Source organism: Achroia grisella, unplaced genomic scaffold (genome assembly GCF_030625045.1).
Source record: "Achroia grisella isolate CSIRO2021 unplaced genomic scaffold, CSIRO_AGI_Agris_v1 utg848, whole genome shotgun sequence".
NCBI classification, from domain to species: Eukaryota; Metazoa; Arthropoda; class Insecta; order Lepidoptera; family Pyralidae; genus Achroia; species Achroia grisella.
In genome coordinates, this window is record NW_026713041.1 from 146,241 (window position 1) to 160,108 (window position 13,868).

Consider the following 13,868-nt stretch of genomic DNA (forward strand, 5'->3'; position numbering starts at 1 on the left):
CCCATCAATTTCGTTAGTGCAGGAGAGTGAACCAGTACATTTACATTATCATCGCAAAAATAAATGGAGCTGTTCATGTACATAGGCTAAAGTCGCTAGTGTACAATAGGGTAGACACTCTCGGTGGGCTGTCAGCTTGTTTGCCAAAGTTACACAAACAATCTTTATTGACTTGACTTCTCCACGGGACTGTACAATGATTATTCATTGCAGGTATGCATCGGAGAGCGGAGAACAAACAGTGCTGGAGTCGATGCGGGACTTTGTAATAGGCACCATACAGAAAACCTTCGAAGTTGGACTCCAACAAGCAGAGTGTCTGTACAGCGAATTATTGCAATGCACGCGGAAAAAGAACTTGGTGAGTGTGCTTAAAGCATGTTATTCTTTAATAGATGGTAGTGGCGACATACTTTAGTGGTATTCGCTAGCAGGGTAGCAATGAAGGACGAGAAGATGAGCAGGAAATTGGTCTGTTAGTCTATTTGGAGACTTATCCAGGTATTGATCATGGTGATAAACGAGAACTGCATGTGAATCGAACAACTAAACCAATAAAATCTGTCCCTTTTCGAAGCATTTACGCCCAATATATAGATATACAGATTCACTTTGAGTAGGTATATGTAAAATAGTTAAAATAAAATGTATTTCAATTTGTAACTATACTTCTATATATATATGAATACCTATTTCCCTTGGCCAGTGTATCACGCGTAAACTGATTATGCTAATTCTTTTTTTGTTGTGATCGTTATTCTTAAGAGAAGGTTCTTATGAAAGAATAAACTAAGAAAATTGCACAGAACATAAGAAAAGTTAAGTGTCATTAAGTTTTCTTCAATGTTTATTTAATATTCATAGTTAAGACAGATCAACGTTTGACGGGTCCCCTAAGTTTAAAATAAAGTTTTATTAAGTAGCAACCTATACGAGGTATTGCTGGCGCCATACGATAATCTGATGTCCTTATTGCTCTTCATATATATATACATATATAAACGACAGTGACCACTTACCATCAGGTGCACTATAAGCTTGTTCGCCATTTCAATTCAAGATTCAAGATTCAATTTTCTTTATTTGTATAATTAAATTACATAAAAAGCCGTAAATATTCGGAATAATTAAGCAACAGGAATTAAAACTGAATGTGTTTAAAACAATGAGGAAAAAACCGCGTTTCTGTAGAATCGCTTTTGTGTTTAGCTAAAATTTCATTAATTAAAGAGTACTTAATTGTATAATATTAAGCTTGTACGGGATACCTTTTGTACTGGCACGTAACGGAATTTGCATTCCAAAATTGAATATTTGCAAATAGAAAATACGAAAAAAAAAATTATTACCGATATTTCATTTGGCGTACCTTTAATCAAAGAAACACTTGGTTTTACGAGTTAGCACTACCCCTACGAGAAAGAAACCTATTTGAAGATAATGAATTTATTGAACCATGTAGTGATGAATATTATACTAAAAAATGGGGTGCACAGTTCATACAAATATTCTTTCCTAAGTCTGATCATACTTAAATAAGAAACTTTAAAAGAACCTGTATACATATTCATATCAATAATTACATTACAACTACTTCTACAGCTTGCCAACTTACATTGAAAATTGTGGTTACACTTGACGGGTGAGATATGGCAGTGAATTTATATATAAGGAGCCATAAAAACTTAGCTCAGGAATTGCCTGACCTGACCTTGCCTATCTATCTATCTAGAGACCTTGTGACCTATCCACAGATGTCACAAGGTTTTTGTGGAATCCATAGTTCGTTTACTAGTTGATTGTTAGAAATTATTTTTTCCGACGCAGACTATCCTCTTGTTATTATGTAAGCTCATTACAGTTACAAAGCGTGCCCTATACACTATTCGATTCTAGTATTCTATGATATGAACTCGTTTGGTAGAAGCCAATTTCTCGACCATAAATGGAGATCTTGTTAGCGGAGGCAGGAGGTATAAAGAACTGAATTGGATCTGAAAATAAGGGAAAGATAAAAGGATCGACAGGAAATTCTCTTGAATTGAATATATATGCCCTTTGACTGACGTAACGAGATACATCGCATTCAAAGAAACAAGTAAATTTAAAGATACATGCACTAATGCTTGTATTGAACAGATTTACATGTTTTATTCAATCGTAAATATTACATAATTTTATTATTAATTCCCGTACATCGTCATCATCAAGGCATACTCGTATTAGATTATATATTTTATTACTTAAAATGTATTAAAATAACAAAAGATTTTATTTTGATTTTATTTTAAACAACTGTACTTTCTTTTTTTTCATTTTTTTTCACTAGCCTACTCTAATTCAAACACTAAAGGCTAAAAGTTTATTTGTCCTTCAAGTTACATAAAAAAAAATAGTATACTTTATTGAATAGATAATAAGTTTATATTATTAAGAAATACATAGTGATTATTTGCTTACTGACATCACTTTGAGGGCGCCACCTTCACCTCTTACTTACTTTTGACGGCCTCGGTGGCTAGCGGTTTAGCATACTGCCTTAGTTCCAATGGTCGCGGGTTCGATTCCTCGCACGGCACAAACATTTGTATACATGAGTATGATTGTTTGTATCGGTCTGGGTGTTTTCTATGTTTTTACTTATTGTACTCAAAGTAATATTGATTAACATAAGAAATCTTACGCAATTATAGTGTTTTAATATCCCAAACCAATATATTTAATACTAGCTGTGCAGGTGATTTCGTCCGCATGGAATTTAACTTTATTTTTCTAAAAAAAAGAATTTTTCTAAAATAAAAGTAGCATAAGTTACTCCTTATTACATCAGCTATCTGACAAAAAATAGTCCCGTTAAAATCGGTCCAGTCATTTCAGAAATTAGCCGGAACAAACAGACAGACAGACAGATAAAAATTGTAAAAAAAATATTTTGGTGTATGTACCGTATTTATATTCATATGCATGTAGTAAGAAGCGGTTATTTCAATATTACAAACAGACACTCCAATTTTATTTATATGTATAGTTGAAGGTTTTGATTATAATGCAAACTAATACCTAAAAAATACCTTCGGAAAAAAAAATACCTTTCTAAAGGAAAATCAGAGATTATGTCGGCATTTTCCAACATTGACATTTCGCAACTTTAATCCGCTCTCCGTTGAGGTTGGATATTGACTTTTGATAAATGGAACTGTTTACTACAAAATTTAAGCCTCTACTAAAGATAAGAACTTGTCAAGTGTCATAGAAATTCATGGAAATGGTTATGCAATTTCTAAATATTTAATGCCAAAATATTATATAATACATTTATATCTATCCACCAGAGGTGTTTCGGGCCTTGCTTTCTCACTATATTAGCTCATTTTAGTAAATATTTATAAAATATATATAGTATTACAATATCAGTAAAAATACATCTTTATATCTTTCGATAATATATAGCAAACTACCCACGACAACGTTTGCGTGAAATAGTGACTTTGGATAGCATTTTATTTTTTACAAATTTTGAATTTCATGTTTATTTATATTTAATCAATAGCCTAAAAAATAAAAATTACGATACCTACATACAACTTTTCATTTCCATTTTCAACCCCTTTCTTCACACTAAAATGTAGCCAGACAGACAAAGTTACTTTCCCATTTATAATATAAGTAAGGATTAATCTTAAATACAAATGTATAATTGAGAGCCTTACTAGTATTTAAAATAGAGTGCTGTGAACGACAATCCGACTCATCAAACATCAAAGGTTTACTTATTTTGTTTAGAAATTCAAAAGAAGTAAGGATAATATTAGTAAAAACAAATTACAGTAATAGTACAGTAATATATTTACTATATGTTATCAACGTAAATCATTATACAATAACAGTGCACCTAATATACCCTGTGGAACTCCTCATAGCACCAGATTGCCTGAAGGTGTCAATTAATGCGCTAACGAGCCACCCCTACCGATTCATGGAATCATTACGCCCACCTTTCATATCCCAAAGGAAAATTATCTTTTAAAAGGCGATTCGTAATTAGATCGCTGATTAACATTCTCAAACGCCACCAATAAAATCGAAATGAGATAAATAACGGTAGATATTTCTAATTAGTTATTCAAATTTGCTGAATCTTATCTCTTATCCTTAGAGATATTTATTAAAGACTATAGATGAGCCCGCGACTTTGTATCCCTATAACTATTTTGTTTGTATATTTGTTTTTAGTTTGATTATCGCACCCATAGTGATTAAGCTGTTTGTGAGATTAGCATGTACGTATAAGTTCACAGATAAACGGATAAAATTTCTTACAATCAATATTTTTGTTTCTTCCAGTTACATTTTTTATATATGTATAATTAATATTTCTCTTAAATTAAACTGAAATGATTATGCTTTAGCTATAGAATACTATGTGTATTCTTCATTCATTAGATTTAAAGATTCATATGAAAACTTTCCTTAAATCTACTTTCTAAATTATGAATACGTCCTTTTCGATTGACTTAAGTGTATAAATATAGTCGACATTGTAATCATAATATTTACTTACATAAATATTTTCTATACAAATAAGTAAAATTAAAGTGTCTGTTTGTAATTTCAAATTAGGAGCTTTTCACTAAATGCATACGAAACTACATACATTACTTACATCAAAATGTTAATTCAAAAATTCTTGTCTGTCTATGTGTTTGTCTTTCTAAATCGCTGAAACAGCTGTACAGATTGTGACTGGACTTTCACTCGTAGATACCTAATATTATAAGGAGACTACCTTTAGCATAGAAATTTTATTTATTTCAATAAAAAAAGTTAAATTCCACGCAGACGGAGTGTCAAGTAACAGCTCGTCATTACTATATTGAAACGATCATGTCTACCCCATCTGTTGCCTCAAGTCTACTGTCGAAGTAATCAAGTGAAAATACCGTGACTTCTCAATTTGAAATATTGCATTTACCATTGCAATATCTTATGATTTTTCATCTGTACCCTTCAAGATTTTAATCAAAACTTTTCAATCTTATAACCTTATATATAAAATGCTGACTCAAAATTATCCCCCCTTTGTTCAATTACTAGATCTCTATGTGATGAAGGTGATATTGTCTCAATAAAACCGAATTCGAAATCTCTCCGTTCGACATCCATGAGCCCCTACATATATAACGCAATCTAAACTTTATTGCCTCCGAATTGAGTTGTAAACGGGTTTTGGCAAGTTAAACGACGTGCGAACCCGCTTATGAAAGACGAAAAGATTTTTATGGAAGAAAGAACGCAATTAACCTTTCAAGACCCCTTAAATGATTTAGGGAGTTCGAAGAGGATGAAATCTTTGTCTGGAAATGGCAGTCGTACGGTTTATCAATATACTCGTAATAAATTAAACTTTATGAAATAAAAAAAAACTACTCGAAAATTACTTGGGGTTATAGGGACCTAGTGGATTAATATGCTCAAATTGTGTGATGTGAGTTGAGATCTGGCGAACATCAAAAAAATCTTTGTCTCTCTGTCTCTCTAATGTTAAAAACATCAATGTGGTCCGAGAGACAGCTGCAGACTATATTATCTATCCTTAATATAATATATATATATTAGTAAGCTACATAGCTTCGGCCCTCAACTTCATCTGCGTGAACATAATTGGCAGGGCTGAAAATCATGATTCATACACATATATGTGAAATTTTATTATGATTGAGTAAGCCATAAAACCATATTAAACAGACAATAACGGAAAATAATTCTCCTGAAAATAGGTTTAGTTAGAATTATTTGTAATAACGAATCTCTTATCGATAATGTACGGGATTGTAAGAATAATGCGGGAGATGAAAACCGAGACCAAATAAGAGCACCGTCTTGTCCTAAATATTTTTAAAACAGTCAGACTTAAACGAATGAATAATTAAAACAAGAGATATACGAGTACAAAATAGTTATCAATAGATCAAAACACCAATTTTAAAATTAATATATTTTAGCTATTAAACGGTTTGTTTCATTCTTTCGAGCTATATTTCAAATTTAAATGAAATCACAAAACACTATAAGTATGTATTATTATGTTATCTGTGCTATAAGTAAGAAAAGTTTGTAGGAGGTGTTTTTTTTTTGGGAATTAATGACGATGGAAGATATTTATAATACCTTCCATCTGTAGTCTACCACTGATAGTACTACTAAAATCACAAAACACATTATGACGCATAAAGATAACATTCTCTTGGGTTGTCTAAGAACTAGGGTGACATAAAATCATATTCTGTAATATCGTTGCCATATCTCGGTTTTGCTAAAGTAATATTAGGAAGAGGACGATTTGTTTTTATCAACGTTTACACAATACAATTTTTGTTACAATTTTTGTCTCTTTATATGTACGATGTGCGCGCTTACCTCAGAAACGTGCTAACCGATTTGCGTGCGATATTCACAAATATGTTCCGGTTGGCTTTGTTACAAATTTGTGTTCATTTTTTTACCTGTAACAACCAACCAAGCAACCTGTGTAGATCTATTGTTCTCGCCCTTATTCAAACTTCGCTACCTACACCCATGAGGGACAAGAATTTAAGGATATTCTTAGCAGCCATGTTTATCTCTATCTCCTCAGAATAGAGTTTGTTTGTTTTCATTGCAGTCGGTGTACAAAGAAAACGTTATATAGATACAAAGTCACTAGTTGGTGAATAAGAAGATACTTTTATCCAACAGCCATATCAGACGATGCCAGTTTCTGAACATACATTCTGTTTTAGCTGACAACGCACGCCTTCATATACAAAGCAATTTATTTATATTAACACAATAAAGCGACGGTATACTAATTTACTTCGGTCGTTTACTGAAATAACTCAATTTAACGTATGAATTAAGTATTAGGACCCTGTTGCACGGTCACTTGACTAAATCTGAATATTAGTAGGTATTTTAGTTTATTCTTACAGATTTATGTTTATATGAGCTTGTAACATGGGAGGGTCTACCCTGACTTAAACCAAGGTCTTGAGTTCAATATTGATAGCCTCTTTACGTGCCAATTTATATTTCTGACTGACTCTCCAGTGAATGACATAGTGTAAACAAACCAAAAATTATCCGGCAGTAGGCTCGCCCCCTGCCAGATTGGCTTCAAATTTACCAAGCGAAATGTGGGCTGGTCAGGTGTTGGGTTCACCACGATGCCGATAAAATAAACAATTCCTCTGACTACATCATCTGGGATAACACTCGTTATGATATGTTTATATATTATATCCATACTTGGAATTATATTAATTTATGCGGAGGAATGAGGACCATGTCTTATGGAAAGTGTATAATATGAATGTAAAGGGAGGGGACGCCCTAAGAAAAGATTGATGGATTGTGTGAAAGATGATATGAATAGAAGAAGAGTATGTTTAGATATGACGACCGATAGAGAGCAGTGGAAGAGAATGACATACTGCGCCGACCCCAAATAATGGGATAACGGCAAGGCAATGAATGAATCCATACTTGGAACAGAAAACATTTAGCTCTGTAGCTGAAACTTTAGATCGTGAAATCACCACAGCAATTATAGATAATATCATATGATATCATACATTATATAGAACAAAAGCGCTGTCGCTATCTGTACACTTAAGACCTATTTAATTACAAAACGGGTTTTAATGCAGGTCGCAATAATACATAATAATGATAATAAACTTTATACAATACACACAGTGCCATCTAGTCCCAAGTTAAGCAGAGCTTGTATTATGAGTACTATACAACTGATATAGATATATATATATTTTTAAATGCATACATAATATACGTAGAAAATACCCAGACTGACATAAACAATCGTACTCATGAATACAAATTAATGTTTGTGCCGTGCGAGGAATCGAACCCGCGAACATTGGAATTAAACGGCTAAACTACCGAGGCCATCAGCAATATAATAAAGGTATAATAAACCTAGAAATTCAGTCGTCCGAAGCACTAGCTAACCTTAGTACTAATTATACAGTAGATTTAGTTTATTTTCTTAATGTAACCCGCATCAACCATAACATCTTTATTTTTAGTCAGGGGTTGGACGGACGGGTGGTTACCTTGAGACTCCTACTCACTAACAATACCTCGTTGTTTAAAACATAGATTTAAAACGCCATATTTTTGGTAAAATGTACCAAATTAAGATATTAGTCAGTTGAACTGGTACATTTTAATTTATATACAAGTTTAACTACACGACTACAACAGTTCCAATTAGGCTTTAATCTTTGAGTACAAAACAATAGAATTTAGTGAGTAACAAACTCAATTACAGGTTACAGCGGCACATTTATTGAACGAAAACGGAACAACACTAATATCATTACAGAGATCTTGATAGAATCCACAGTCCTGCAATAATTTGGGCTCTGTGATGTGCCGAATAAAGTTATACAACAATCTCTCTGGCCGCTAAAGTGATTGTTATTTTAAAAGTTAATAGAAAATGAAATAAACTAAATTTAATCACGTTTGAATAGTCATATTTTTTTAATTCTACCACTCATTCGGTACGTAGACTCATCATGAATGAAATGTTTCATTTCATTCATGATTATGTGTTAATCTTATGAATAATTAAAAAAAATATTGTTGTCATAAAGTTGTTTTACTTTTGCATTAACAAGGTTACAGGTGCATGCGAAAATCAACATAGAAACCGCTACGCACTCATTATTTGTGCAATTAGATAATACTGTCAGCACTATGATTTTTTAAGATTTTTTCTACAAAAACATTATTATCATTTACAAACTCTGCAAATCGCGTCCCAAAATCACCTAACATAATTTAATTACTTAATGGATTTGTATTATTTTGTTTAATTCCGCCATTATTAGCATGTGTGAGACTACAAACATTCAGTGCAGAAACCTGCAGAAAACTGCTGCCGGAAACGTTACGACCTTGCCCGCCAGTGATCAAACTGACCGTTATCGAATCTACACCAATATAGTGACACCTGTTTTGCCTCTAATTGAGACATTATAAGACAATGAATAGGGTTTAGATACAGTTTGGAAGCCTACTGTTGACTCTTCGACGACCAGACTATACTCGTACAAGGCTTCCAAACAAAATATTTATGGTCTCACACATGTTACTAGTAGCGGAATAAAACAAAAATACAAATCCATTAAGTAATGAAATGGATTTCCCCAAAATAACACATAATTCGATAAAATACATGATTTACTTATTTAGATTTACACGTCTAAGTTTATATAATCATTTTGTAATTAATAAACTTTATTCAATAAGTGTGTCTAAAGATTTTTTCATTAAAAGCTGTGGTAGTCACAGTGGTCTATAACCCACATCTTTGATTTTGTAAAAAACCGATTACCATTAGGATGTAATATTTCTAAACCGATACTATAATAATACAACACATTTCTTCCTAAAAGACCAATAATGTATCTACAATCCCTATTGTCATGGACGCTGGTAATCACTTACCACCAGGCTCAGTTACCGCTCTTCTCTATTTAAAATAAATCAGACAGACCATTGGCTTCAGTGTTACCCTCGTTGTATTAAAATTGTAACCATATATATAAATATCTTCTCTTTTCAGATAACAGTGTTCAGAATACAAGAGCGAGCAGAAGGTGGTGAAGTCCAGGAGTTGGATCAAGTAATCCTTACAGCGCTGTTCAGGGCCCAACACTTGTCACCCAGTGAACAATTATCACTCGCGCTTACGTGGAACCGCGTCGATATCGCCAGGTCCGAAATCTTCGTGTACGGACAAGAATGGCCTCCAGGTTAGTATTTTTTTTTATAGAACTGCATTAGCAGGCTAATGAGGCACCTGATGGAAAGTGAAAACCGCCTAAAGATGTGTGCTATTACTAGAGCATTTAGGCCGTCCTAGATACCTAATGAATTGTCATTTCTGAGGACTTAGTTGTCATGTAATTTCACTAACATTACTAATCCTTCAAGCTTATGCTTGAGCTTATCAGTAGAATATTTCATATATTCTAGTAGAATAAAGTAGTGCTATAAATAGATCAGACCGTCGAAACCTAGCGATTTACTGTCCTGAATTACATTCATGAATAGTTACTTTACATATTAAGTGATATATCTGATTCTATGATGAAAGTTATTCAGATATCAAACCAAAATTTTATTCGAGAGAAGGCGTAAGGCTCGTGGCCGTCCACGTTAAATTCGTATATACATAAAAATGTGGGCATATCTAGTGTTGTAGTCTACGACATCTACAGTTAATAATGTCTGTATCTATAACAACTAGGGATATAGTTGAGACGGTACGAGTGAAAGGAATAGATATACAGAAAAAGTAACTGTTAAAGTTTAATGCAAAGTCAGCTCTTTTTGCGAGACTGAGTTCCTGTTATTTAACTTACATTGCAAACATTTGTACCCGTACCGCAAATGAAAAGAGGTTAACCAAAGAGAGAGAGAGTAATCATTAGTTCTTCTAAAATTGCTTTTGCCGGGCATTTGGTCTATAGGGTATTAAAATAATTGTCTACACTTAAAGCTTTTTACACTCTGCGAAAGGAAATGCTGAAACGAAACGACATTGATTTCTCCATTTTTATTCCTTCATTTCAGTGAATAAAAATACATTTTATTTACTTTTTTATCCATTGTATGAAACATTTTAATATTTGCACCTATACTCACTCATCGAGGGTTTTTTATTTGATGCAAGAGTATTTTTATAATTAACTTACTGTCACTTTAAACCACTTAACCAATTGTTAAAAATATATACAAGTAAAGAGAGATAGACGAGAAAGAGAATTAAATAAAAGTATCTTGCTATGACTTCTTTATTTCTAAATAAATGTAGTGACAGCAATTACACTGCACCATATTCTATAATCGTGAATGAGTGCTACTTATAGGGACTTTTTACGTTACTAACTATGACAGATATTTCGCTACTATTATTGCTACTGATTATTTCTTGCTATTTGGCAGCTTCTATCCCCACAAAGTCTTAAATATGTAATGCTGAATAACATTTATTTAAAATAGCAACACGCAAGTTTGTCTCTATTGTCTTATGATGTGTCTGCTTTCTAAATTAACGATAGGATAAAAAAGATATTATATTACTATTCGAAAGTTCTTATATTAAGTGTATTTGAATAATCGTTATTTCTATTTATACTAATTAAAATACTATACAATACTGCTCTGGTATTGCTTCTTATTTTAGAGTCATGTGTACATTATTTTAATTTAGTTTGAAATACGTTGTAACGTACTATACAATCTCGCATCAAAGCGAAAAGGTTTTACTTGTCCAAATCAAAGTGCACATATCTCGGGAACCCACGTGCGTCGTAACCAGCTTTTAATGGTTTATGTTTGTCCAACGTAAACTGAACAAGGGTAAACCCCGGTAGATCGTGTTTGATTAACTCCATTTCAATCCCTACTTTGTAGGGTTCCGAAACAAAATAAGTAAACCTTTGACGTTTGACTAGTCCGATTGTCGTTTACAGCACTTTAATTTAGATACAATTAAGGTTCACATCGATATTGTCGAAATATCTAATATTTAAAAATATTAAAAGAAGGTAGTTTCATTATTACTCGGTATCGTTAAACTAGTTGCGTATAACCCCCACTCATATCTTCTCTGTATAAAAGGGAGGGTTTTGTAAGCCACGACACAGGATGTGCTGGTTGTATTTTAAATGCTAAAGTGAATTGTGTTAGAGATATAGTTAAATTAATGTTATATAGTTGTTATTTTATTATAATACACACTTTTACTAGTACATAGAGTTGAAATATCTTACACTAGTAACGCTATCAAGTTGTCATTTGTATTTGAGATCAATTGTAGGTACAATTAACCCAGACTTATCCAAAATATAAAAAAATATGCGCACCGACTACGGCAATCAAATGATTATTGCCGTTATTCTGGTATAAAAAAGACAAAATATATAGTTTTTTTTTTCAAATACTTTCAATATAAATTTATAATTTTTTAAACTAGCCTTACTAAAATTGCATTATTACGCTGAAAACCACACCATTATTGCATTTTCGGGTAAGGAAAATCCCTCAGTACAGTATAGTACACATTTAAGGGGGTCTTCCTATGTGACGGCCTGTTTTTTAGGGATATTTTAGGTTTTTTTTCTACGACCAGTAAATATTTAGAGCTTCAAGTTTTTTATCATTTATTAACACATATTTGGACAGTATAAATATAAAATTTCAGCTAAAAATATTCAGTCAAACTAGAGTTACAGCGCTCTGAACACCCCCGCCTCGAAAAAAAGAGCTCCCACTTCCTCCACGATTCCGGCTGATCGGCTTATCTGAAAAAAAAAAAAAAAACGGCGTTTTAATTTGTAGGCTTAAAAGCACGGAATGACCTATAATCAAATGAATATAAAAAAAATTGGATTTTTGATAGACATTTGAAATAAAAGTTGCAAATTAGGCGTTTTTTTTTTTTTGTTTTTTGCTATAAAAAAAATCGAAGTTTTGAAAATTTTCGATTGATAATAGTTCATTCCATGCGTTTACATATATTGAGTGTGCCCTGTTAATTTCAAGTAATTCGGTCCAGCCGTTTCTGAGATACAATGGAGGAAAGTTTGAAAAACACAGTTTTGAGAAAAACGCGTTTAAAGTTTCAAGTCCGTTAAAAACTATTAAAATATCAACTTACTCTCAATCGGCGATGCCTGGTCCATAGAGTATTCCTTCCTCTTCCTCGTGAAACTCTTTTAAAGCAGATTGTTCAGCTCTTGAGTCAATCCTGGCTTGTTTAACGACATCACTTACGCGCCGCTCAGAGCGTAAGATTCGCTTTTCATCCCGTTTCTCAACATACGCTTGGGCTTCACGACCAACAGGGCATCCCATAATCGACATAACTTTTAAAATACCTTGAAAACCTTCATTAAAGATAATAACTGCTAAGTAGCTAGCAATTTCAACAACCTTGGGACCAGAATGAAGATGTTTAGGAGCGAAAGTCCAAATCAAAGAATTCAAAGATTCGTTATTGTTTTGTGTCTCTGCTCCTAAACAACGAATTAATAATTCGTCTTTCGATAAATCTTCGAAAACCGGTTTGATAGCTTCTTGGACTTGCGGAATTAGAGGTGGTTTATCGTGATGAAATTGGTCCAGTTCATTATTAGCTTCAGCCTTACGCCACCTTTCCACTAAACTTTCTTTTTTTACTACGACATTTCCACTCGTACTTCCTTTCCGTCCACTCATTATGAAAAAAAATAATTTGTAGCTGTTGCTCTCTTCGAAGTTCAACCAAGACTAAAATAACTTCGGTAAAATATTATAACAATAGAAATTTCTGTTTAAGTCTGTAGAAACGTGTCTAAACTTGTATAAACAAATATATTAATAAAAGGGAGGCAGGTATAAAGCCGACGGTACACAATAGGCCCGGTCTCTAACTGCCAACTCACCGCTCCGAACCGCTCTTTCTTTTACCTGCTGTATCTTTAAAACGACTTCGAATTTTCTAAAATCGCTTTACTACCGTATTCTAGACATGTTAAGGGAGCAATTTATGAAAAAAAAAAAAAACCATTTTTTCAACCCATCACATAGGAAGACCCCCTTAATAAATATAATATTCTAATAATTATGTTTTATTAAAAGAGGTATTTAAAGTATTCTCCGAGAAACGAAAACATTAGTAATTAGAATGAAGTAACAAAAACAAATATGATCATAGTTACATTTAGCTAATTCAATTTATAGAATCTTGCATCTGTATAAGATCATTCTGAGCTTAAAATTTAAAATTATTTTAATTTATAAAGCTATATATA

At 32.7% G+C, this 13,868-nt stretch overlaps 1 protein-coding gene across 1 annotated transcript in view; it reads left to right on the forward strand.

Moving 5' to 3' along the window:
* Nucleotides 1–13,868, forward strand: part of LOC131852393 (transient receptor potential cation channel trpm) — a 118,557-nt gene that overhangs the window by 58,800 nt on the left and 45,889 nt on the right. The window contains exons 8-9 of the mRNA XM_059203068.1: nt 214–361; nt 9,632–9,821. Of these exons, the coding sequence (XP_059059051.1) occupies nt 214–361; nt 9,632–9,821 (338 nt within the window). The remainder of the gene's footprint in view (nt 1–213; nt 362–9,631; nt 9,822–13,868) is intronic.